The 25,498-nt window shown below is 38.3% G+C and overlaps 1 protein-coding gene across 2 annotated transcripts in view; it reads left to right on the top strand.

Moving 5' to 3' along the window:
- The first annotated feature begins 503 nt into the window (after positions 1-503).
- The window catches only part of COL12A1 (collagen type XII alpha 1 chain), a 121,965-nt gene continuing 96,970 nt past the window's right edge, over positions 504-25,498 (top strand). For both annotated transcript variants that reach the window (XM_064360915.1, XM_064360913.1), the window contains exons 1-11: positions 504-780; positions 3,689-3,796; positions 11,849-11,965; positions 13,669-13,812; positions 14,265-14,324; positions 16,203-16,466; positions 16,638-16,802; positions 17,481-17,654; positions 22,089-22,379; positions 22,589-23,191; positions 24,717-24,989. In XM_064360915.1, coding sequence (XP_064216985.1) covers positions 3,724-3,796; positions 11,849-11,965; positions 13,669-13,812; positions 14,265-14,324; positions 16,203-16,466; positions 16,638-16,802; positions 17,481-17,654; positions 22,089-22,379; positions 22,589-23,191; positions 24,717-24,989 — 2,164 coding nt within the window. In that variant the 5' untranslated portion in view covers positions 504-780; positions 3,689-3,723. The remainder of the gene's footprint in view (positions 781-3,688; positions 3,797-11,848; positions 11,966-13,668; positions 13,813-14,264; positions 14,325-16,202; positions 16,467-16,637; positions 16,803-17,480; positions 17,655-22,088; positions 22,380-22,588; positions 23,192-24,716; positions 24,990-25,498) is intronic.

A 25,498-nucleotide genomic window follows, 5' to 3' on the forward strand; every position in this document is an offset into this window, starting at 1 on the left:
ATCGGTTTTAAGTGCACCCAGGACAGAGGGGGAGGAAGGTGGAGGTGGTGATGATGAAGGCCGGAGAGTGGCAGGACTGGGGGTGAATGGGTTACGTATCCTTGTATTTCTGAAAGTGGGAATCGCTCCCCTCCCCATTGTTCTTAATTTAGAAAAATTCATTAAAGAAATCGTACGGATAGAGAAACCTGAGCTTCCCGGCCCGCCCCAAGTGGCGGAGTACGCGGCTTCCCTTGGCAGCGAACGCGGCTGCGGCGGTCCCCCTCTCCGCTCCCTCCCTCCTCCCCGCCCCCCGGCGGGGCGCTGCTACTACGGCGATCGCCACCTCACGCCGAAGGAATGCTCGAAGTATGCACACGTTCCCAAAAGTGGACCTCCTTCACCGCCGGAGGAGCATACATCACCCCGTGGCAGCCGTCCACCTTCTCAGGCGTTTCGTAACCGAGTAAACTGAGAGCTGGGAACAGCCCTCTATTAAGTAGCCCGCGGCGCGGAGTCTCTTCCCACTTGGCGAGGGCGAACCGCCCCAGACGCGTCCGCGCGCCGGCAGCTGCAGGCTCAGGCGGTCTCCACTCGTCCTGCCGCGCCCGCCGCTCTTCCCGCGATCCTCCGCCTCCGCCCGGACTTCCCCGCCGCTGCCCACGCCCCGGCGGCCGCCAGGTACTCCCGGAGCGCAGCGCCTATCGCCGGGGCGTGCGGGGGCCACGCGGAGCGCCAGCTGCTCCGAAGCCGGGAAGCCGCTGTCGCCGCCGCTACCTCTCCCTGTCGCCGCCGCCTCAGGTCAGTCTGGTTTCTGTCCCCTTTCCCCCAACCCATCCTTAAAACAGCATCATAAGGAAACGGAGTCCAGCTTGCACCTTGCTGGGAGCGGTGAAGAATCCTGGGCAAGGACGCTTTGGACTTGTAATAGTATAGATGGGCTTGAGCTTTGCCTTGTATGCTGGGATTTTGTGATTCTTTGGGTTTTCGAGAGAGAGGAGAATGCTGCTTTTCTTAAGAGGTGAGCAAGGTTGTGTGCGCGGAAAGCATCCTGTTCAGTATTTTCTTTCCTAGAGGAGTTTCATCCATAGATACCGTCGATTTCAATGGAGGGCGCGCCGGGTTCTGGGGCTGCGGGGTCCTGGTGATCTCGCGGCGGTGGATTTGTCAGGGAGGGCAGGCGTGCGGCGGGGGCGCTCGGAAGGTATTCTGGTGACGCACGGTGCGGAATTCTTTGGAGAGCCTGCTGAGTGCTCTGCAGCTCGTCGAGGCTGCGAGGGTGTGTGTGGCATCTCGAGGCAGATTCCTGGTCGAGTGTTCTGGCTCCTTCCTCCCCTGCCTTTCAGAGCATCCGAGATGGTGGGTTAGGCCAGCACTAGGGGACTCGTTCTTGGCGGACTTTCCCCAGCTTTTGGCGAAAGCCCCCTCTCCGACTCCCTCCCGGGTGCTTTGGTGGAGGCCCTATTCGGGGTCTGAGAGATCTCCGCGGAGGTTTTCCACTCAAGTCCTAGACTTGTGGGGATCAGAAAGCGTGAGGCGCCCGACTGTTCACTGAGCGGAGCAGGTACCCCCAAGCGGGCGTCCTCGGGAGCCCTCCAGTGATCAGTTCAGGGCTCTCCGGGACTCTGGGCCGGGGAGACTCTGGACCCGGACTCCGTAGGCTTCTAATGAATGCTGGGGAGGGATGGGGCAGGAAAGGAAATAAACGTTAAGCTCTCCTTCGGCTAATGCCAAGGTCGTGGTGGGTAGGAGAAGTAGGCGACGAGCACGCGGGGTGTATGTGTGTGATTTTCTTTTTAACTTGACGCGGGAGTTAAGGAATTGGCTTCTTCCAGCGGGGGATTGGGAGGGGGCGAGTTGGCAGAAGGGGACGAGTCCCCTTTTTATTCATGGAGGTGAAGTGAGGGAATCCTCGCTGCCACGTGGGGGCGGCCGCTTTCAGATATTTATGTCTGAGAATGCTCAATGAAGTGTTGCTAAGCATTCAAATGAATGTTCTGGCTAAAAAGAAGAGAAAGCGTTTTCTTTTTTTAAACATATGGGGACGGGATGCTTGGCTGGCTAGCTGAGCTAACTGCGTTCCGATATCCTGGTGCGAGATGATTCATTTTTTGCCGCTGAGCCGGGGAAACCGATAGGTGGCGATCGAGACCCAGCAAAAGTGTTTCCACTCAGGTTTTTGTTGAGTTCAGCTGTTAAAAGAAAAAAAAAATCTGCACACAGCTTTTCGGTGGGTCGATTGTCCGCCTTTAACTTTTTGCGAGCACGACTGCCAACTGAGTTGGAAATTATAGCAAAGTTAAGGCCAGATGACTGAAACAATGGGCCAGTGTCACCTCTTGCTTTTCACGGATGTAGAAGAGGCTTAGAAATATCAAACAATTGTTAATTAGGAAGAAAGAAATTGCTAGACCCCTTAGATACCCAGAGCAGTGCCAAAATTTTAATCTTGGCTTCATAAAAAGGAGCTCCAGGCAATTTGGCACGCCTGCTCATCAGACATTTAAAATGCAATTTACACTCAGGCTGAGGAAAGCTGCCCTCATGCTTTGTGCCAATAATTTGGAAAGTCATCGTTGGAGATTGTCCGTTTCTTTTCTCAAAGAGCCCTCAACCTTTGGCTCAGTTTTGTATTCCCAAGCAGGACAGTCTCCTACCCCCTCCATTTTTACTGAGGCCTAGGCTGTTGCCTTACAATAATTTATGTACCCCAGGGTCAACTCTTTTTATGTTTTGCCACTGGCAGCTTCCCAGTTCAGTTCCTTGCTAGTAGCTTTTGTCTTTGGGTTGAACCTTAGACTATTTTAGGAGATTCCATTCTGTAGACATGGCTTAAGCACCTACTGCGTGCTGGGAAACCAGAAAGATGAATAAGATTCTTTGTCTTTAAGGAATTTAATTACAGAATCAGGAAAAATCAGAACAGAACATATTCTCCTCTGGGGCATATATACTTAAAATCTCCCAGCTTAAATAGTTAAATATAAAGATTATTATTGATAACTTTTATTTTAAAACACCTGGGAAAAACAGACAAGGGTGCCTTGCTTCTTCCATTTTGCTTTTTTTTTGTTATTATGTATTTTGGAGATGCTTTCCCCTCATCTCAGGTAAAGGATTTATCAGATGTGAAAAGAACACAGCAGGAGGGTCAGGTTTCAGCTGGTCCTTACATATTTCTGTGTAATCCATTTCAGATCTTAAAGAGCTGCATATTTGAAAGCAGAACAAAATGAAGAAAAAAGAGAATTAAAAAGGTTTATTATACTTTTCCAAACTACCCTGAGACCACTGAAGTACAGTTACCTAAAGAGTTCAGCAGCTAGGAAAAAGCAGCCAAATAAAATCCCCAGCTGGAAGAGATATTTAGTTGAGTCAGGGATAAAGTGACCTCTGAATTAGCCATTACCCAGGCAGGATGAAGTCATGTGGGGGCTGGTAAGGCCTTCACCCGGGATGCTAAGCAGGACCAGTCTCTAGGAGAACAGGACCCTTTTTAAACGTGCACTTCCTCCTAGGGCTATGATGAAACTTCTGTAGACAACTTGACTTCCACTGCTCCACAATAGGCCCATTATGTACTGGGGTAGGCCCTGTGGTTATTAAGGCAGATCTGGTCGGGTTCTGGACTAGGTCCAGGCTCCAGTTCTAACCTGGTTCAAGGCCTGCCCAGACCCAGTTCTGATGCGATCACTGCTTCCTCCTGCAGATCTCTTCATGCCACTGTGAGCTCGGAGGCTGAGGATGCGGACCAGGCTTCCCCCAGTGCTTGCCGCTCTGGGCGCGGCCCTGCTCCTGTCTTGCATTGAGGCAGAAGGTAAAAGGCTCCCTTTCCCCTCACCGAGTGACAATGCAAAATTCGAGAAAGGAAAAAACACATCTTTCTTGCTTCTGTTGCTTGCACTGTTTTCCCTGCGCTTCGTGCGTTCTCTGGTGGTTTCTCTCCTCCAGAGAAACGCCCCTTTCTCCTGTGGTCTGTCCATTTCCCAGCTCTCAGGTCCAGCTCTTTCATATTCTGCTTAATGCATTCCGTGCAGTGCTGTGTGGTCTCCTTGAGCTTGTCTCTGCGGTGTGCTGTCCACACTGCCACCTTCACTGCCGCCTTCTGAGAAGACCAGCCGCTCAGGAGGGGGTGACGGCTCTACCCAGCTCTACCCACAGGACACCTCCGGGTGGCACCCAGGAGCCCCGGAGAAGCGGGCGCGCTCGCACGCTTGGCTGGTAACCAACCACCTGGCTCGGGGCTGCGACCTCGGTGACAGAACACAATAAAAGACTCCAACAGCGCTGGCTCTGCGCCTCTGTGTGCTTTGTTTGGGCGCTCAGTCGGCGGGGCGGACGGTGCGGGCAGATGAGCCAGCAGCCAAGCCGCTCGGGATGATGGCAGGCAAGCGGAGATCCGGTACCCCGGGTGTTCTCGTGACCTAGGGTCGAGGCTGTCCCTGTTTGATTCTCAGGGCTCCAAGGCGCGTGGCCTGGACTGGCCCAGCTCAGACGGATTGAGCCTGGGCCAAGGTTTCCAGCCCGGGAAGCGAGCGCGCCAGAGTTGCTGGGCACCATCTCCAGCATCCTGCCCAGGCTCCCCCTCCTGCCTCCCTCCGGGAGAGCCTGGTGCGTCTGACCTTCCCGTGGCAGCGGGTGGGGGCCTCTGAGATGGGTCTCCAAAACGGCGTCGTGTGGTCCCTCCTACATAAAATGGAGAGCTTTTGTTAGATGTCCCATCCAATTTTATTTGTTGTGTGCACTTGATGTTTTAATTTCTCAGTGTTCATTAAACAAGCCATTTCCGGATGTCAACCCCATGGCGGCTTCTGTGGTCCCTCAGTTGTCATTGGAGACCTGACAAATTAGTTTTCTGAGTCTGCAAGGTAAATGGGGTACTGTCATAAAAGATATCTTTTTTTTTTTTCAATAAAGAACCCCTGATGAAGTTAAGGGAGGGGAAAAGAACACTTCTGCGAGTGACAGCTATGGAAGTTCTAGGTTGAGTTGTGCTTTTTTAGGTGCTATGAGAAAGCATGGTTGTTTGCATGATGATACTGATGTTTTCAAGGTTTCCATAGTGTTTGATTTTCTGCTTCAATACTACAGGTTAAAAAAAAAAAAAAAAAAAAAAAAAATAGGGAAAGCAGAATGTTTCCAAAATGTATGGCATGTTTAGAAAAGTGACAGAAACTTGCTGACTCTTCTGAGATGATTAATATTTTATGAAGGTAGAGGCTTTTCAGAGTGGCCTCTGTGAAGTAATATTCAGATGAGTTTGCTTTTAATGTTCCTTTCTATGTCGTTGTTAGGAAGGAATTTTATTCGAGGAACTACTGGAGGGCCTACTACAGATATTTTTAGATAATTCACTGAAGTGGCCCATTTATTGCTCATTAAGAAATAGTTATTTGAAAATCAGAAAGAGTTGAGAATTCTTAGAGAAAGAATTAGGCTGGAAATGATGTAAGTGGAAAAAATTGATTCTGAATTAGATATTGGCTGGTTAGCAAAGTGCAGTTAAAAAGAACAGTTTACCGGCCAGGCAGGGTGGCTCATGCCTGTAATCCCAGCACTCTGGGAGTCCAAGGCATGTGGATCACCTGAGATCGGGAGTTCAAGACCGACCTGACCAACATAGCCCTGTCTCTACTAAAAATACAAAAAATTAGCTGGGTGTGGTGGCGCATGCCTGTGATCCCAGCTACTCAGGAGGCTGAGGCAGGAGAATTGCTTCAACTTGGGAGGCGGAGGTTGTGGTGCGATCTCCATTGCACTCCAGCCTGGGCAACAAGAGAGAAACTGTAAAAAAAAAAAAAAAAAAAAAAGAACAGTTTACTCTCTACATTTCTGATTATTTCCATGTTATATTTATCTTTTAAATTTGTATTTATTTCCATATGGTACAGCTCTTTCTTTTTTTTGCTTTCTTTTTTTTTTTCTTTTTTTTTTGAGACGGAGTTTCGCTCTTGTTACCCAGGCTGGAGTGCAATGGCGCGATCTCGGCTCACCGCAAGCTCCGCCTCCTGGGTTCAGGCAATTCTCCTGCCTCAGCCTCCTGAGTAGCTGGGATTACAGGCATGCGCCACCATGCCCAGCTAATTTTTTGTATTTTTAGGTAGAGACGGGGTTTCACCAGGTTGACCAGGATGGTCTCGATCTCTTGACCTCGTGATCCCCCCCTTTTTTTTGCTTTCTTAAACTGTGTCTTTTTTTGAACCCAATCTCCTTAAGTTAGTATTTAATAATTATATTTTAATAGGATGTTTTTTGGCCTTATTCTCTAGTTTGGCATTGTCAAATAGAAATAATGGTATGAGCCACAAATGTAAGCCACATATACAACCTAAATTTTTTTTTTTCTGGTAGCCACATTCAAAATGGAAAAAGAAGCAGGAGGAATTAACTTTTGTAATGTATTTTATTTAACCTAATATTATTTCATCATGGAGCCAATATAAAAATTATTAGTGAGCTATTTGGCATTTTTTTGTACTAAGTCTTTGACATTGGGTGTATATTTTGTACTTGCATCACAGTTCATTTTAAAAATTATTTTTATTTTTTCTGAGACAGAGTCTTGATCTGTTGCCCTGGCTGGAGTGTAGTGGCTCCTTCTTGGCTCACTGCAGCCTCTGCTTCCTGGATTCAAGTGATTCCCACGCCTTAGCCTCCTAAGTAGCTGGTACTACAGGGGTTTGCCTCCATACCCGGCTAATGTTTGTGTTTTTAGTAGAGATGGGGTTTCACCATGCTAATTAGCCAGGCTTGTCTCGAACCCCTGGTCTCAAGTGATCCACCTGCCTCGGCCTCCCAAAGTGCTGGGATTACAGGCAGCATAGTTTAGTTTAGACTGGCCACATTTCAAATGCTTGATAGCCACACATGTCTGGTTGCTCCTGTTTTGGACCGCTCAGCTCTGGTGTTGACTACTAAGTCGAGCCAGGAGCCTTCAAAGGGCTAACCAAATTTGTGACCAAAGCCTTTCTGGGGACAGTGGGTTGGAAACAGAATTTCTTTGAAATATTTCTGTTGGGGGGATTTCAAAATGTCAACTTGGGACTCTATTTGGTGCCATGCTATTTTAATCTCTGTCCTAAAGTAGCCACAGTTACATTTCTTTTCCTTTTGTGACTCATACTTGTACTCTTACATCTGTACTATTTTATCACTATTTTCTGTGAACTTAATGTTTTGTATATTAAAAACTCAATACCTTTTTGAAAATATTAATTGAAAGATTTTGGTATTCACTTTTTGCATTTCTTCTTTTTTATAGTGGTAATATTTTTGTCTTGATTTTCTTCTGCCTATTTGTATGAGGAGCTATATTTTTCATGCTATGTTATCTTATCCTATAGAAATGAGTGGAAATGATTGTTTTTTTCACTTTAGTATTTATAATTTTTAGCCACTGCATAGACTTTATCAACCATATCACTTGGCCAGTGCTCCGAGTGACCTAGAATGTATGAATTATTTTTGTTTCATGTATCATACAGTATATTAATTATTCTGTAGAAAATTTAACACTTTGCATTTGAAGGTTAATGGCCAGTATTCCATGAGAATTGGTCACTTTCCTAATAATCTAGAATTTGAGATGAACACAAGTTTTGTGAAAAACAGAGTTTTCATTTTGGTTAGTCTGATTTACAGTTTGTAATATATAATGAAAATTGAATATTATCAATTCCTCAGTGGGTTGAGGCCATAGCTTTTTCTTGTGTCTGGGTTAAGAGGCTAATTTATATATATATCTATAATCCTATGTCTAACTTGTGTTATAACAGAAATTTCAAACTAGAGGCTAACATAGAGATAATCTATTCTACTTCTCTCATTTTCCAAATGAGAAAATGAGGCCCAGAGAGGCTCAATCACTTGGTCAACTAATGTAGTTACTTAGATATAAAAAAAAGACAGGACCCCAGTCTTCTAGTCCTGGTTTAATGCTGGTTTGGTCACACTGTGCTTTCTTTGTGCTTGACCACTGGTTGAGCCAGGAAGTTTAATGAGAGGACACATTTTGTAATGTGTACAAAATGATCTGTAGCTTATTCTAAAATATTATCTTTTAAACTGGTTATTTATGATACCTTGAAAACACAAATGAAATGAATTTCTATGTCATGGCCTAGGTCATTAAATTTATGCTAATTTTGCATGGCAAACATAAATTAATGTCTATAGAATATAGTTAACTCATCATGTTGCATACTTGTAAAGTTTTCTATTATTAAGACAGTATCCTTTCCAGTGTTGTTATCACAGATATCAAACTCAAGATTTTACTAGTTCATCAAGATATTTTAGTTGTGTATTCTTAGCTTTGATTTATCTATAGTACATTATATATACTTATAAAAACTTATTGACTCCTTTGCTCCCTCTCATCCATTTTCCCACCTGTCTATCCATCCTTCCGTTCATTCATCTCTGCAGTGAGTGGCAATTTCTTGGACATAGCCCCTTTTTGGGTGCCCTATTAAAAAATGTTTTAAAAAGTTATATATCAAATCAGACACTTTAGTTTTAAATTGCTTGAACAAGTGTATAAAGTTAATATATGAAATTTCATCTATATCTGAATTGGAGATGCCGGAATATCACATATTTATGTATATATGTATAATAATATGTAATATGTAATAATAACATTACATATATATTACACATGTAATATGTATAATACACACATAATTATACATGTATACATATATACAAATAAACTATATATAAATGTTTATTTTTACAAACATATGGGTATATTAAAATATATATATATTATACCTATTTATGCCTAGTGTTCCATTATTGGAATGCTAAGCCTGTGGAAGTTCTTTATGTTTTAATGTTCAAGGTCATTGTCAAGGTCTGATTGCAAAAATTCAAAAAATTGCAGCCTCAGGCTTAAATGGTTTAAAAGCTACTACATATAAATATTGTTTTCTAAAGTTAATTTTTGATGGAAATATTTCTTCTACTTTGCATTTAATCTAGTACAGTAGAAAACTGTGTGTTTTATAGTCAGACCATGGAATCCAAGTGTTGTTGCCTATTGCCTGTGTTAATCTCTCTGAATTTCACTTGTTTATCCATAAAGCAGCGATCATACGGTCCATCATTGGGTTCTTATAAGGAAAAAAAGCGACAACACAGTGACCAGCTCTCTGCCTGTTATAGAGGACACTCAGCAAATGTCAGCTATTATTATCATTCCTAAAATATCCCAAATCCTGCCAGTTTATGTAACAAAAATCTCATCAGAATGAGCCTTTCATAGCATAGTGTTTTGATAACAAAAAACATTATTCATACATATGAACTTAAACTATGAGAGTAAAAATCCTTAAAATTTTAATCTCTTCGCTGTCAGCATTCAGGTTTTGTGAATATATGTAAGATTGCTATTAATTTATAATTTTCATTCTGTTTCTCTTGGTTCAGATTCTCATCCTATGCAACTATGGCTCTTTGCAATTATAATCAATATGCAGCTAGTGCATAACTGAAACTTTCTAGCATCTGCATTGTTTTAGGGAACACCTAGACTCCGTTTGTGATTATGTGATGGTGTTTATGAATTATTTTTATTTTTAAAGAAAATATTTTCAAAATTAATAAAGTATATTTTTTAGCATTGAGTTATGTTGACACGGGTCATACACTCACATCTGCTTTATTATTATTTTTTCATGAAACAAACGAACAAATGTATAAATAGAATGGCAAGCCTGAAAAGCTGTACATGTGATAAAATTGGCAGGAAGAAAAGTGAAGTGGGCTCTCTGGTGTACCCCGGCGGGTTGGCCACTCATTCCTACTTTGATTCCCACATACCACAGTTTCTATGAACACCTCAAGATCCTCTGAAATGTTAAAGACTTTTTCCCACAGTCAATTTTTCAGTTTATCTGGAATCCTGGTCATTTGGATATCAACAAGGGGGGCCGCTGCTGTCCTTCAGCAGTTTTAACCTAATGTCCGCTGCTTCAGGTCATTTTCCTTCTAAGGTTGGTGGTACTGTTTTTCCATGTACTGATTTTTTTTTTAAAGCATGCTCAGGCCGGTTGTGTCTGCCTTTGCATTAAATTTGTCCTGAGCCATTGCTATTGGAACAATATTTTATAATGATATTCTTAATACCCATTGTCCCATTAACATCTGTTGCATGCATGTTATACTAAGTGATGAGTACAGCTAAACCTCAAAATATGATTCCAGACAGAAGAATGTTGAGTAATTAAATTATGCATGTAGATTAATAGTCTAATCTCACTGCCTGTGTATGGATAGTAAGAATATAACATTTATTCCAATACTAGTGTATCCAATAAAAATAAAAAACCGTCTCCTATAGTTGGAGGCAGCGGTCCATTAAAGCAAATGTTTGCTTAATTATTTCCATTAAAATGTGTTATTAATATTATATAAATCTTTAACCCCAGTTAAATTCTGTGACTCATGTCTCAAAGCTACTGCTGTATTTTAATTGAGCTTCGTAAAAACCTAAAAGGAGATTATAATCTCTCAAAACAGATGCAAAAATTCTGACTCACAAGGAATACTTTTGGACTAAAACATTTTAAGAAGAATGTGGCTGAAAGTCATCTTAATTTGTTGACCTGTTTCAAGAGTAATAATTTTTAATTCATCGACCATGCACTGACAGTGAGTCAGTACAATGCTGCATGAGGAGGCATGAACATTGTAGAGAGAATATCATTATAAAATATTTAGGAAATGTCTTTGTGTAATGACTACTGTACATGGAGGCTTTTGTTCATTGTGGGAAACTAAAAACAAGTCAACATTTCATTGACACATGCATGATGCTGTACAGTTTTGTATGTAAACTCTTTCTGTACTTTTCAGTTATTCCTGTCATTGACTTTTCCAAATTTTTATGCGCAGTCATGTCTTCAGATCACTGATCCTTCTTCGCTGTTTTCTTTAAGTTCTGTAAATAAATGTCCATAAATATACATTGATGTTGTCTTTTCATAATTAACCATTGTTTTGTAAAGGACCATACTGGCATTTTAATCTAAAATGCCCTTTCTAGTATGGACTATACCTGCTGCAAAGGAAATAATACTGTTGGTTTACACCCTGGAACATTCAGCAAGTTGGTGTAAACAGGCAGAATATTAGTTTTATAAACTTCTGAATATCACTATTTATATACTTATAAATTATTAGCATCACTTATTATTTTTGAATACTTTCCTATGAATGTGAATATACATTTAAATGTATATTTCCTTGTCATATATAACTGTTTCCCATGATTCCTCAATTTCATTAAAACATATTTTTCATCTCTGCCACATATTTAGATTTATCAAATAACAATGAATAATTACAAGACAAAAAATGCAGAGAATGAACCAAAACCACTGCTGATTCTTGTCCATATTATGGGAAAAATGTATTATGTCAATGTTTTGAATTAACTTCTCTGGTTGTTAGCAGGTTGTGATTTGGCATGCTTGTTCAAAATGCACTCAGCATGTATTGAAATTCCTTTAATTGTTATGTGAATTGTTTGCATATGTGGTTATTATCTGTGATTTCATTGTACTTGTATGTACTTGTATCCAAATATGTTTCTATTATGCTTGATTTTGCTGGCCATTCTTGAATGACCTAGCAACTCAAGAATCAAAAGTGTTTTGTGCTGTCTTCTGTAATATGTATATTCTCTGATGTTTTGTCAGCTTTTAGTTTTATTCTTATCCAACAACATATCTTTTATATTTGTTGGAAACAAATTTATGCAAAGACAATTTTAGAAAGCTTTGCTCAACACAATTCTATATTAATTAAATTGACCATTTTGTGACATTGAAACTTTAGCTAATATAAACTCTCTCTTTTGCAGTTGACCCACCTTCAGACTTGAATTTTAAAATTATAGATGAAAATACTGTTCATATGTCATGGGCAAAACCAGTTGATCCAATTGTGGGTTACAGAATAACGGTGGACCCTACGACAGGTAAGTTTTGAGACTGTGGGGTTTTAAGACAGAAGCATCAAGATGCTATGATTCAATCTCCATCCCTTCTCCCATTTCATCATGAAGAAGCTGAGCTTTAGGAAGCCTGAGGGATTTGATCCATGTCACCAGACATTTGCTGAACTCAGGTTTCAGATTTCCAGCCTAGTATCCACAATTATATTTCAATGTTATTGAGTTTAACATGGTTTGCCTTGCTAAGCTGTTATAATTAAAAGTGTACTCTATCTTTACCTGATCAGAATATTGTTAGCAATCTTTGATCTTATAAAATCGAATTCTCATTCCTTGGCATTCTTCTTGAATCACTTAATCTTTTCAACATTTAAAGTGTCAGGTGATGAAGTAAGTTGTTACATCTTATCCAGTGTCCTACACATTTCAGTATCCAGAAAACATCATTCTGTGATAATGGTAAACAACCATGATGAAAGATAAGAATTTACTTTGGCTAGATGGATTCTATAGATAATAGGCTGGATCCTTGGAAAGCAAAACAAGACAAAACTCATTTGGGCTGTTCTCAAACATTGTCTTTAATGTTAATAATGTTGCCAAAATGTGGAGAACCAATCTCTGTTGATTAATTTTTAGTTCCAAAATAAAATGGGAAAATAACCATTTCCACGAACATTGGCTAAATGGTAAGAAGTCTTGACTGGCTGACAATAGAGATGGATGATGTCAACATAACTTAGCACTAGAATTGTGCTTATTTTTCTTTCCGCCTTTAAAAATACCAAGGATTTTACATATTGATTTACCAAGAAACGTAACTTTTTTTAAAAGATGATTTAAAAACTTAAAAGAGGGTGAAAAATTTACTTTTCCCTCTTTGAATCTTTTCTCCCCAAATATATTTGCAGTTAACTCATTCATTCCAAAGCAGAAAATCAGTTCAAACAGGGTCCATCTAGTTTCCAGATGTTGGGCATTACTGACTCCCAGCACTTCCAAAACTGGCACTGAGGCTACTCAACCTGGCAGAGTCCAAGTGTCTTGATGTCCTCTAGAGGTCCTGGTTGGTTTTGATGTTCCACCTGTAAACCAAGAGCATTTTTTCAGCAGTCTGTTGCACCTGTCTATCTTTCCTAATTATTTATATTTTGATGAAAACAATTTAATTAAAAATATCATCAGGCATGTTATTCCCAGGAATCACCATGTTTCCTGATTGAATAGAGAATTAACAGAATCTAGAAGGGAGTACATAATTGCCAAAATATGAGTAAACACCTACTATACTGGACCTTGAAATATTTGATACCTACTTAAGGCAATGCAGGGGTCAAAGTTACCCATTAAGGCATGTACCCATTTGAGTATGGAAGATGCACTGCTTCCACAAAGATTGTTTCCCGCTAGGGGCTGGTCTTAATCTACGGGGTTTGTTTTCCTTGAGTTTATTTTCATCTCTTATTTCTCTCTCTCTGTTCTCCTCCAATGCATAATTTAAAAGATTCTTTTTTTTCTGCTTTGTGTCTCATTTATAACACTGTTATCTACTATTAGTCTCCAAAAACAATGAAACATTTTTTGTTTGATATTCTGCTATACCTTTAATCTAGAAAAATCTTGAATTTTCAAACAAGTATTAAATATAATTGTAACAAGTAAAGGCAGTATCAGTCCATTTATTAAATATTTTGTTCCATTCATATTTTTCCTTTTTGTATTTCCAGATGGGCCTACTAAAGAATTTACCCTTGCAGCTAGTACCACTGAGACTTTATTGTCAGAGCTTGTACCTGAAACAGAGTATGTGGTGACAATAACTTCATATGATGAAGTAGAAGAAAGTGTGCCAGTTATAGGACAACTAACAAGTAAGCACACATATAAATTAAAATACTTGTATGCTTTTTATTTTACAGAAGCTTTTTCCAACTTCAAATTTAATCTCTTATGATACAGAGTTAATTTATATCAGTATTAACAGTTTTTTTTTCTGTTATCCTAGTTATTAGTGGATATGAATAATTCATTCCTGTTTATAACTCTGGTCTCTGGAAACAGCAGGAATGTTACGAATGAAGGCCATTGAAAACGTTAAACTTTGCTGGACAACAATGTGAATGTCTTTTTGAAATATCTCAAAAATCTTACTAAAATAACTTATCTGCAAGAGAGTGATTATTTGGCAGTATTCTCTGACCAGCTGGGCAGAGCCATACATTTAAGAGACAACAGCAGAAACTAATATGATATATTTATTCTGTTTTAAAGAGAATATTTGCTTGTGTTCGTTTCCTTTTATAATAATAAAATTTTAACTTAGTTCAAACAGGTAGTTCGACAAAGCCAGGGGAGAAGAAACCTGGAAAAACAGAGATACAAAGTGAGCATTTCTCTTACTATTTTTGCTTGGATTCATAGAAGTTGTAAATGTAGGATAGAGCAGATGTTACAATTATATACATAGATTGATCTTATTCCTGTACTAATTTCTATAAGCTTTATCTAGAGGGAGCACAGACAATCTAAGAAAAATGTATAACTAAGCCATTATAATACCTAAGTTCTGACATTCTAAGCCAGTTTTTTCTTCTATTTACTAGATATTCTTTTGAAATTGTGTATATCCAAACTTTCCTGCAGGATTTTGGCAATAGGTGAAAACAAAGCACATCTCAGGACTCAACTCATTTCTCAACAACAAACTGATAGCAGTAGGTGGTACTTAGGAACATATGAGAAATACAAGGCTGGAACATGAGAGAGATGCCCTCAGCTAGTGTTCCAAGCAATACAATTGCCATGAAAATACTTTTCTAAGTCTATGTGTACGTTATATTCCTCTCTAGGTTATTTACATGGCCTTAGTTGATGGCATGTGTAACCTTTTTCAGAGTCTATGTAACACACGTCTGATAAATTGGTGCATTTGTAATCAGATGAAAGCAATTTTATTTAGTATAGATCTTGCAGTTATTAGCCTCCTTTTGTCTTATATTTCTTTGTCTGACTTATGGAGATGGATGATTACAGGGTTTCTTGGACTTCTAATTTTGTCACCTTGTAAAAGTTGGATTTATGACCCAGAATGACAATAAAAATATTATAAACACAAAAGTCTCTTTATCTGGAAATATTCCCTCCAGATCACTGTTTATAATTATTTCCAATGTCTAATAATCTGAAATGATGTTTATAGTATGCATTTATAATGCTAATGTTTTCAATAATTAGTATTTATTTTAAATCGGACTATCATACCAAGTATTGATTTTTAATAGGCTTAAATTGACCTATCGAATAATGTGCAAAACTTATTTAAGCATACAACTTGTATTTGGCTTGCAAAATTTTCCAGGACCCTCTCCTTCTCTTCCTAGCCAAATACTTCTTTTATTACCTACCAGCTGACTGCAAGGACAAAATCATCTTCAGAAAATTCACTTGGAATTGCATTACAAATACAGATTTTCATAAACCAACTTGACCTCTACCATAGAGAGAAGGAAAGATAACATATTCAGTTATGAAAACTGATCACTGGATTCTGATAATTTCAGGATACCATATGGACTTTTAACTTTTGAATAAAAATAATTGTCTACCTTGTTAGTTCACTAGAAGTAGGTTTTAACTGTCAAGTTCAAATACATTGATAATTAGGACTATTTTAGCTATTTTGCATAATTTTATAGTTGTTTTTGCTTCTGTTAGGCTCCCTTAGTCCTCTAGACTAACCCTAATGCAAATTTTAGACAATTATATTGAAAAGTGCAAGAGAATATTAACAAATTAGGTCTTCAAATCAACTGCACTTCCTCGAATGGTACAGCAATTATTTTGTATTTATTTGTTGATAAATACCAAGGAATAAAAACCCTTTGCTTATATTTCTTTTACATGACTTCTAAATTTTTATGAAATTTGTACTTGTAAAGGAAAGTGAGGGTATACTTTATAAAAATAGATAGGTTGATAGCATGAGTACTTGGAGTCTATGCCCCTGGAGAGCAGGTTGTAAACCTATTTATCCCTTTTTGTATAATGTCTTATACAGCAGTTTAAAGAGATCTAGTTTCATGAATTCATCTTGATGAAGGCATTGAAAATGCTTCTATGTCTTATTAGTAAAATTGTACATTCGTTTGTGCATGTGGGTGAAGAATAATCAGTGAATATGTTCTAATTTTTGCAATGTTAGCTTGTATTGATGAACTGATTTAGTAAAGCATCATTTAAAAATATATCAAATGTATTTCAGAATGCTCTGTCAGTGCCTGGACTGATTTGGTTTTCCTTGTGGATGGCTCTTGGAGTGTGGGAAGAAATAATTTCAAGTACATTTTAGACTTTATTGCTGCTCTTGTGTCTGCTTTTGACATTGGGGAAGAGAAGACAAGAGTTGGAGTTGTTCAGTACAGCTCTGACACCAGGACTGAATTTAACTTAAATCAGTACTACCAAAGGGAGGAGCTTCTTGCTGCAATTAAAAAAATTCCATATAAAGGTGGCAACACAATGACAGGTATGTTCTACAGATTTTTTTTAAAGTTAAAAATGAATGAAATGTCTGTTTCAGAAAGAAATTACACATTGCCTATTACGTATGAAATATTTTTGACATTATTCATGTAGTTTTTGACTTTGGAAAAATTGTGTAGTACAGGGTAAATGAACACGTTTCTTTTCCCTTTAGGGGATGCCATTGATTATTTAGTTAAAAATACTTTCACGGAATCTGCTGGGGCAAGAGTTGGCTTTCCTAAAGTGGCAATTATTATTACGGATGGAAAATCCCAGGATGAAGTGGAAATTCCAGCAAGAGAGCTTCGTAATGTTGGAGTTGAAGTTTTCTCCTTGGGTAGGTTAAGTTCAGTTAATTATTTCCATTTTACAACTCCTTTCAGTATACTAAATGTTTAGGAAGATGAAAGATTGATTCCTCAAGGAAGGATGCTATTAGAAGTGTTGACTGCATTTTTGTAGTATAATAGTAAAGACTTAAATTGTCTTTAAGTAAGAATTCTACTTATCCGTTTCCCTCATATAACTCCCTTAGCATATGTATTTAGGAAGGTGGTGTTCACATTCTTTGCCAGCTCTCTACTTTTCAAAGAATTCTGGGCCAATGATTCTAATAAAGATCCTCCTTGTATTATCATTAAGTGTTTTTTATGTGTTTCCTATATTATGTAATACTTGAAGAATTCAGAGGGCTCCAGCTTATTCAGGACTCTGGAAGAAAAAAGTATTATCTTTACAGATGGCAAAGACATATGATGGTATGGTTGGGATGAAAGCCCACTCTGTTTAACTAACCATTTGCTTTCCTCTGTGGCTGGCCACTATATGTCAAATTATAAAATGTTTTTGGCATCTGTACAGTTGCACATTTGTTATGAAGCAAAGCAATTCTGGCTTAAGACTTAATAACGATTTGAAAATATCTTCAGTTGTGAAAGATGGAAAAAATGAAGAACTTTTCCAAGTCAATGGCACATTTCCCGTTTCAATATGTCCCTATCCTTTTGTTTTGAAGGCATTAAAGCTGCAGATGCAAAAGAACTCAAACAAATTGCCTCCACACCTTCCCTGAACCATGTTTTCAATGTGGCCAACTTTGATGCAATTGTGGATATTCAGAATGAGATCATCTCCCAGGTGTGCTCAGGTGTTGATGAACAACTTGGTGAATTGGTTAGTGGAGAAGAAGGTGAGTAGGCTGCATAGCATTCCCCATGTGTTAGTCCTTTCCATTGTTTGACTATTTATAGTTTTACAGTTATCTTAGAAGTAGACATATTTATTTAAATATTTCTTCTAGTGATTCTCTAATTGTATACTCCATTTGCAACTCATCTTGTTGATACCATTTGTATTGTTTTTCTTTCCAGTGGAACGTTCAGTAGAATATATTATTGCAAAGTTCTTAAAATTTTTGGGGGAGACAAATTGATTTACTCTTTAAGACTTTTCTATACATTGAACGTCTATCTAATTATGCTATTCTGGTACTTGCTTTAATTATCTTACACTCTGATTTAAACATTTAGGCTGGATAGATATTTGCAATGTAAAATAATAGCAATGTTTCTATTAACTGGCTAAGCACAAAGATTTTCCCTGATTATACTCTGCATAACGTTTTGAAAGCTTTTAAGAATATTTCAAAGATCAGTCAATGTAATCCTTCCATTAGAAAAATTTCCCATTTCTATTGGTTATTACTTCTAAATACATGGAAGAAAGAAAAGACACTTCAAAAGCATCCTTTCGAACATTAAAAGTGTTAATCCAAAGCCTTTATCTTTTTCCATGATCTCCTCTCAGCCTGAGAATAGATAAGTGATTAAACATAAATTCTAAATAGTGACATCTTCCATTATACAAACTCTTTAATCTTCAATCCCTGAGCATTTTGTCAATGTTCATTTGTCCTAATTATGTCTCAGAACTTCTCATTACTTCGTGGGCAGTAAATCTTTTCCGTTGTTTTACTGTCTAATGTCTAACCTTTTTGCTCTGTATTATTATAGAATCCATCTCATTTACCTCCACTTTTCCCTGATTAGTGATTAACAAGAATCTTTTAAACACTTTAATCTTTTAAAAAGTTTAGTTCTCCCTGGGGTGCAATGGCATATATGCAAGGGTAGGCCCAACTCTTTTTCTGCTGCTGTTGGAACTTTCCCTGTGTAGGAGGCTGGGGCTGCATCACAGGTGTTCACATTTCTCTGTACTGTCTTCTCTCTTCTGCTGGACTAGCCTGTACTACCTCTGTATCCCTCAGGTTTGGTCAGATTTCCATGTGGCATATCTGTGCTTTCCCTTCTACTACTTCCTACTTAAACAGCATTTTAAATATATATATTTTTTATACTTTTAAGTTCAGGGGTACATGTGCAGGTTTGTTACATAGATAAACTTGTTTCATGGGGGTTTGTTGTACAGATTATTTCATCACCCAGGTATTAAGCCTAGTGCCCATTAGTTATTTTTCCTGATCCTCTCCTTCCTCTTGCCTTCAACCCTCCAATAGGCCCCTTATATCCATGTGTTCTCATTGTTTAGCTCCCATTTATAAGCAAGAACATGTGGTATTTGGTTTTCTGTTCCTGTGTTAGTTTGCTAAGGATAATGGCCTCTAGCTCCATCCATGTCCCTGCAAACGACATGATCTTGTTCTTTTTCATGGCTGTATAGTATTCCATGGTGTATATGTACCATATTTTCCTTATCCAATCTATCATTGATGGGGTTTTAGGTTGATTCCAAGTCTTTGCTATTGTGAATAGTGCTGCAGTGAATATATGTGTGCATATATCTTTATAATAGGATGACTTACATTTCTTTGGGTGTATACCCAGTAATGGGATTGTTGGGTCAAATGGTATTTCTGTTTTGGGGTCTTTGAGGAATTGCTGCACTGTCTTCCACAATGACTGTACTGATTTCCACTCCCACCAACAGTGTATAAGCTTTCCTCTTTCTCTACTACCTCACCAGCTTTTGTTATTTTTGACTTTTTAATAATAGACATTCTGACTGGTGTGAGATAGAATCTCATTGTCATTTTCATTTGCAGTTTCCTAATGATCAGTGCTGTTTAGCTTTTTTCTTTTTTGTATAATTGTTGACCACTTGGATGTCTTTTTTTTGAAAAGTGTCTGTTTATGCTCATTGCCCACTTTTTAATGGGGTTGTTTGTTGTTTTCTTGTAAATTTGTTTACATTCCTTATAGATGCTGGATATTAGACCTTTGTTGGATGCATAGTTTGCAAAAATTTTCTCCCATTTTGTATGTTGTCTGTTTACTCTGTTAGTAATTTCTTTTGCTGTGCAGAAACTCTTTAGTTTAATTAGATCCCATTTGTCAAGTTTTGCTTTTGTTGCATTTGCTTTTGGCATCTTTGTCATGAAATCTTTGCCAGGGCTTGTGTCCTGAATGGTATTGCCTAGGTTGTCTTCCAGGATTTTTACAGTTTTGGGTCTTACATTTAATCCATCTTGAGTTAATTTTTGTATATGATCTAAGGAAGAGGTCCAGATTCAATCTTCTGCATATGGCTCGCCAGTTATCCGAGCACCATTTATTGAATAGGGAGTACTTTCCCCATTGCTTGTTCTTGTCAGGTTTGTTGAAGATCAGATGGTTGTAGGTGTTCAGTCCTATTTCTGGATTCTTTATTCTGTACCATTGGTCTATGTGTCTGTTTTTGTACCAGTACTATGCTGTTTGGGTTACTGCAGTCCTGGAGGATAGTTTGAAGTCAGATAGCGTGACGTCTCCAGCTTTGTTCCTTTTGCTTAGGAGTGCCTTGGATATTCAGACTTTTTTTTGTTCCATATGAAATTTAAAATAGTCATTTCTAGTTCTGTGAAAAATCTCAATGGTAGTTTAATAGGAATAGTGGTCAGTCTATAAATTGCTTTTGGCACTATGACCATTCTAATGATATTTATTCTTTCTATCCATGAGCATAGAATGTTTTTCAATTGTCATCTCTGATTTCTTTGAGCAGTGGTTTGTAGTTCTCTTTGTAGAGCTATTTCGCCTATCTATTTAGCTGTATTCCTAGGTATTTTATTCTTTCATTCACAACTCCCATTCTGAATGGGAATTCATTCCTGATTTGGCTCTCACCTTGACTGTTGTGTATAGGAATGCTAGCAATTTTTGCACATTGATTTTGTATCCTGAGACTTTGCTAAAGTTGTTTATTAACTTAAGAAACTTTGGGCTGAGACTATGCAGTTTTCTAGATATAGGATTATGTCATCTGCAAACAGGGATAGTTTGACTTTCTTTCTTCATATTTGGTGGCTTTTATTTCTTTTTCTTGCTTGATTGCTCTGGCCAGAACTTCCAATACTATGTTGAATAGGAGTGGTGAGAAAGGGCAACCTTGTCTTATGCTGGTTTTCAAGAGAAATGCTCCCAGCTTTTGCCCATTCAGTATAAACACCATTTTCATGTGCTACATCTGATTGCCTCTTTGAAGAGGTGATGTGTAAATTTGTGCCTGTTTTTACACACACTTCTTGAAGGTTGACTTGTAATTAGAAACGTATCTTCTAGGAAGTTGATTCCATTGACAAATCCAGAATTTTGATATTGTCTGAAATATCTTAAAATACTTTATGTTAACTGTCAAATGCATAACTATGTTCTACACTGAGTAAGGATCACAATTTTTTAGAGGATTGATATGTATGTGTCAATATACATGTTAGAAGCCATCGTTTCTCCTCTGGTGGCCCTGTGAACATAGTTGAACTTTTCTTCTTACCCTGAAACTTGTTTAAAATTATAAGAACCTGTCATTTGGCCAGGTGCAGTGGCTCACACCTGTAATCCCAGCACTTTGGGAAGCCAAGGCAGGTGGATCATGAGGTCGGGAGATTGAAACCATCCTGGCCAACATGGTGAAATCCCGTTTCTACTAAAAAAAAAAAAAAAAATACAAAAACTAGCTGGGCATGGTAGTGCACGCCTGTAGTCCCAGCTACTTGGGAGGCTGAGACAGGAGAATCGCTTGAACCCGGGTGGTGGAGGTTGCAGTGAGCTGAGATCGCGCCACTGTACTCCAGCCTGGTGACAGAGCGAGACTCCATCTCAAAAACAAAACAAAAACAAAAGAACCCTGTCATTTAAAAACTGCTAAATGCTTTCTCTTTCTTAGCATATTATAAAGTATTTTTAAAGATTACACTTTTACTCTTATGATGTTATTAAGAGAGAAAAACTTCCTAAAGAATTGAATGAAGCACTGATTTAACAAATATTAATCAAGTGCCTACTTTGGTACTTGAGAAAGAAGATAATGAGTGAATGCCAAAACCAGAATGGAAATCTTGGTTTCAGAGAAGAAGGCATGAGGTGTCCCAACATTAATTTCTTCCAAATACATTTTTATTCCATTAACCCATTAACTTGTCAGCAGTTTGACTAAAAGCCAAGTAAGTGTTGACTCTCTTTTGGTTTGATAGGGACACATAAAATTGGGGACTGAGGAGGGTATTGGGCAACTCTTCTCTGCATTCAGGATTAATTTGAATAAGGAGATTTGAAGGTCCAAACCTAAAGACCAAATTAATAAGGTTACATCTCACTGTTATTAATCACTATCTGTTGTAACTTTTTAGTTGTTGAGCCTCCTTCAAATTTGATTGCCATGGAAGTCTCTTCAAAATACGTTAAGCTAAGTTGGAATCCATCTCCTAGTCCAGTGACTGGCTACAAAGTCATCCTCACGCCAATGACTGCAGGAAGTCGACAGCATGCTCTGAGTGTGGGTCCTCAGACAACCACGCTCAGTGTTCGTGACCTCTCAGCAGACACAGAATACCAGATCAGCGTTTCCGCCATGAAGGGAATGACATCCAGTGAACCCATTTCAATAATGGAGAAGACTCAGCCTATGAAAGTTCAAGTGGGTAAGTTAATGTGTGCATCATTGTGTTTGGATTATGTGAAGATCTGTTTGACAGAATGCTTTACTTGTTTGGACTTCGTTTTGAATGAAATATTTGCAATAGTTTTTTTTTTTTTTTAAGAAGTATGTTTTCTACGAAAGCTAGATATGTATATTTTAATGGTTAACTAATATGTTTTGAAGTTTAACGTACTTTTTTTCTCTTTACAGAATGCTCACGTGGCGTGGATATAAAAGCCGATATTGTATTTTTGGTTGATGGTTCCTATAGCATTGGGATTGCAAACTTTGTTAAAGTTAGAGCCTTTTTGGAAGTTCTCGTAAAAAGTTTTGAAATTTCGCCCAATAGGGTCCAGATTAGTCTTGTTCAGTACAGCCGGGATCCTCACACTGAGTTCACTTTGAAAAAATTCACCAAAGTTGAAGATATAATTGATGCAATAAACAACTTCCCTTACAGAGGAGGATCTACAAATACTGGCAAAGCAATGACTTATGTCAGAGAGAAAATATTTGTGCCTAGTAAGGGATCAAGAAGCAATGTACCAAAGGTCATGATTCTTATCACAGATGGGAAATCATCAGATGCTTTCAGAGATCCTGCGATAAAACTAAGGAATTCAGATGTTGAAATCTTTGCTGTTGGTGTGAAGGATGCTGTTCGCTCAGAATTGGAAGCTATAGCCTCTCCTCCTGCAGAGACCCATGTGTTCACAGTGGAAGATTTTGATGCTTTTCAGAGGATATCTTTTGAACTCACACAGTCTATCTGCCTTAGAATTGAGCAAGAATTGGCAGCTATAAAGAAGAAAGGTTAGTAGACTTTGAGAGTAAAAGTTATTTCCTCATGAACAAAGCATTTTTTGTTCTAAAATTGCGGATAATATGCTTCTTCAATTCTTTTTATAGACAAAAAAAGTAACTTTCCTATGTTATTGAAAACTATTAAACTTAGTTTACTTAGCTCTGAGATATGACTTTCTCCTGGGGATGGATCATATTTTAGTTGGTGAAAAAGCTGTTTACTCTTAAGAGTCATGAGATATTTCTGTCCCTAGATCCTCAAGCAGGTTTAGGAACAAGTTTTATCATACGTATGTGTCGTTTACAATCCACATCTCATGTATGGGGTGTTCACTGTGTGCTGGATACTGAGCTGGGTCCTTTTACTCAAAGGTGACAAGAATGCAGTCCTGCACCTTTGGATTCTTTTTATGCATTTCCTTTCCTGGATCATTTTGGGCATCATTTCTCACATCTGGAATTCCCTATCTTCTTTTCTTTATTTGTCTGAAATCTACTCTTCGATGTTTAGTTAAAAGTCCCATCCTTTTCATTAAGGCTTCCTAAACTGTAACTATCCTGGTTACTAACACACTATCATTTTCACTCAGTAGGCTTTCCTCCTATGTACTCCTTTTTGTTTTTAATTTACTGTTGAGACAGAGTCTCAGTCTCTCACTTAGGCTGCAGTGCAGTGTGCAATCTCAGCTTGCTGCAACGTCTTGCCTCCCCAGTTCAAGCAATTCTCTCACCTCAGCCTCCCTGGTAACTGGAACTACAGGTGTGTGCCACCAGGCCCAGCTAATTTTTGTATTTTTAATTTTTTTTTTTTTTTTGGTTAAAGACGGGGTTTCACCATGTTGGCCAGTCTGGTCTCGAACTCCTGACCTCAGATGATCCACCCGCCTCAGTCTCCCAAAGTGCTGAGATTATAGGTGTGAGCCCCCATGTCCTTCCTTTTGTTGTTGTTGTTGTTGTTGTTAATAATGTTACATCCTCTTGTCTCTCCAGTTTGATGTGTGTCCCCTAAGGATATACTGTATGTGTTAAATGTTGCCTCTTTCTATGATTTAGTTTAATAACTGCATAGTTTAAGAAATATTTTGTTGTTGGGAAAAATTCCTTAATTTTTACTTTGAAGTATTTGTCTACAAACCACCAAAGGTTAATATCCAAGTACCAGGGATGAATGGAAAAATGTGGATGGTGCATTTGAGGTCTGCTATGGTTTAAATATTCCTGCTGTGAACTAGGCCATTCTATTACTACCGCTTTAAGAATCCTAAAATTCACATTCAAATTTAATCACCTCTTTAAATAACAGAAGTTAGTATTATGGATAGTCAAGGTGAATAATCAAGATCTCTTGTTGGGTTGTAACTTGGGGGGCTTTCTCTCAATGGTCAAGTATAGATGAGCTACTCAGTACAGTGGGCTCAATGAATACCATTCTCCCAAATGAATATAAGCCATTTTATAAACATTAATTATTGGGTACATTTTTGTTTTATAGATTCAAAAAATTTTAACTGTCCTTTTTTTTTTTTTTAAATAGCTTACATCCCTCCAAAGGATCTTAGTTTTTCAGAAGTGACTTCTTACAGTTTCAAAACCAACTGGTCTCCAGCTGGAGAAAATGTTTTTTCATATCACATCACCTACAAGGAAGCGACTGGGGATGAGGAGGTCACTGTGGTGGAGCCAGCATCGAGTACTAGTGTTGTTCTCAGCAACCTGAAGCCAGAGACCCTGTATTTGGTCAATGTGACTGCGGAGTATGAGGATGGCTTCAGCGTTCCCTTAGCTGGAGAGGAGACCACCGCAGAAGGTGTGAGGGGGTTTCTGTCATTGTTTTTCAAAAACAAATAATTTATTGCAGTACAGAGTTACGGTTTGTAATAATCATCTGCTTTACAGTTCAGAATTGCCAATGCCTTTGTAAGATTGGCATCTTTAAAAGACAGCTTTTCATAAATGCTTTTAAAAAAAGAAAAAACTTTTAAGTAAAAAACCTTAGACTTTGTTTTTGATGAGTTTGAAGTTAAGAAACCTAGAGAGCTAGGTTTATTATTATTAATCCATAATAATCATGGATTAACTTTTGAAATACTGCTTGTCCATTTTTTGTGGTCCCACTTTTCAGGAATGCCATGTCTTAAATCTTTCTGAAATTGCTTACTGTACTTACGGAGTTACAGCAAATATATATATAGAGAGATAATAAGTATATTATCAATTACTTATTTTCTTTTTAAAAAGTTGTGGTAAAATATACATATTTACCATTTTAACCATTTTTGAGTGCACATTTTAGTAGCATTAAATACATTCATCTTG

This window comes from Aotus nancymaae, unplaced genomic scaffold (assembly GCF_030222135.1).
Source record: "Aotus nancymaae isolate 86718 unplaced genomic scaffold, 86718_ANA_hifiasm-v0.15.2.pri h1tg000040l, whole genome shotgun sequence".
In the NCBI taxonomy this organism is placed as follows: Eukaryota; Metazoa; Chordata; class Mammalia; order Primates; family Aotidae; genus Aotus; species Aotus nancymaae.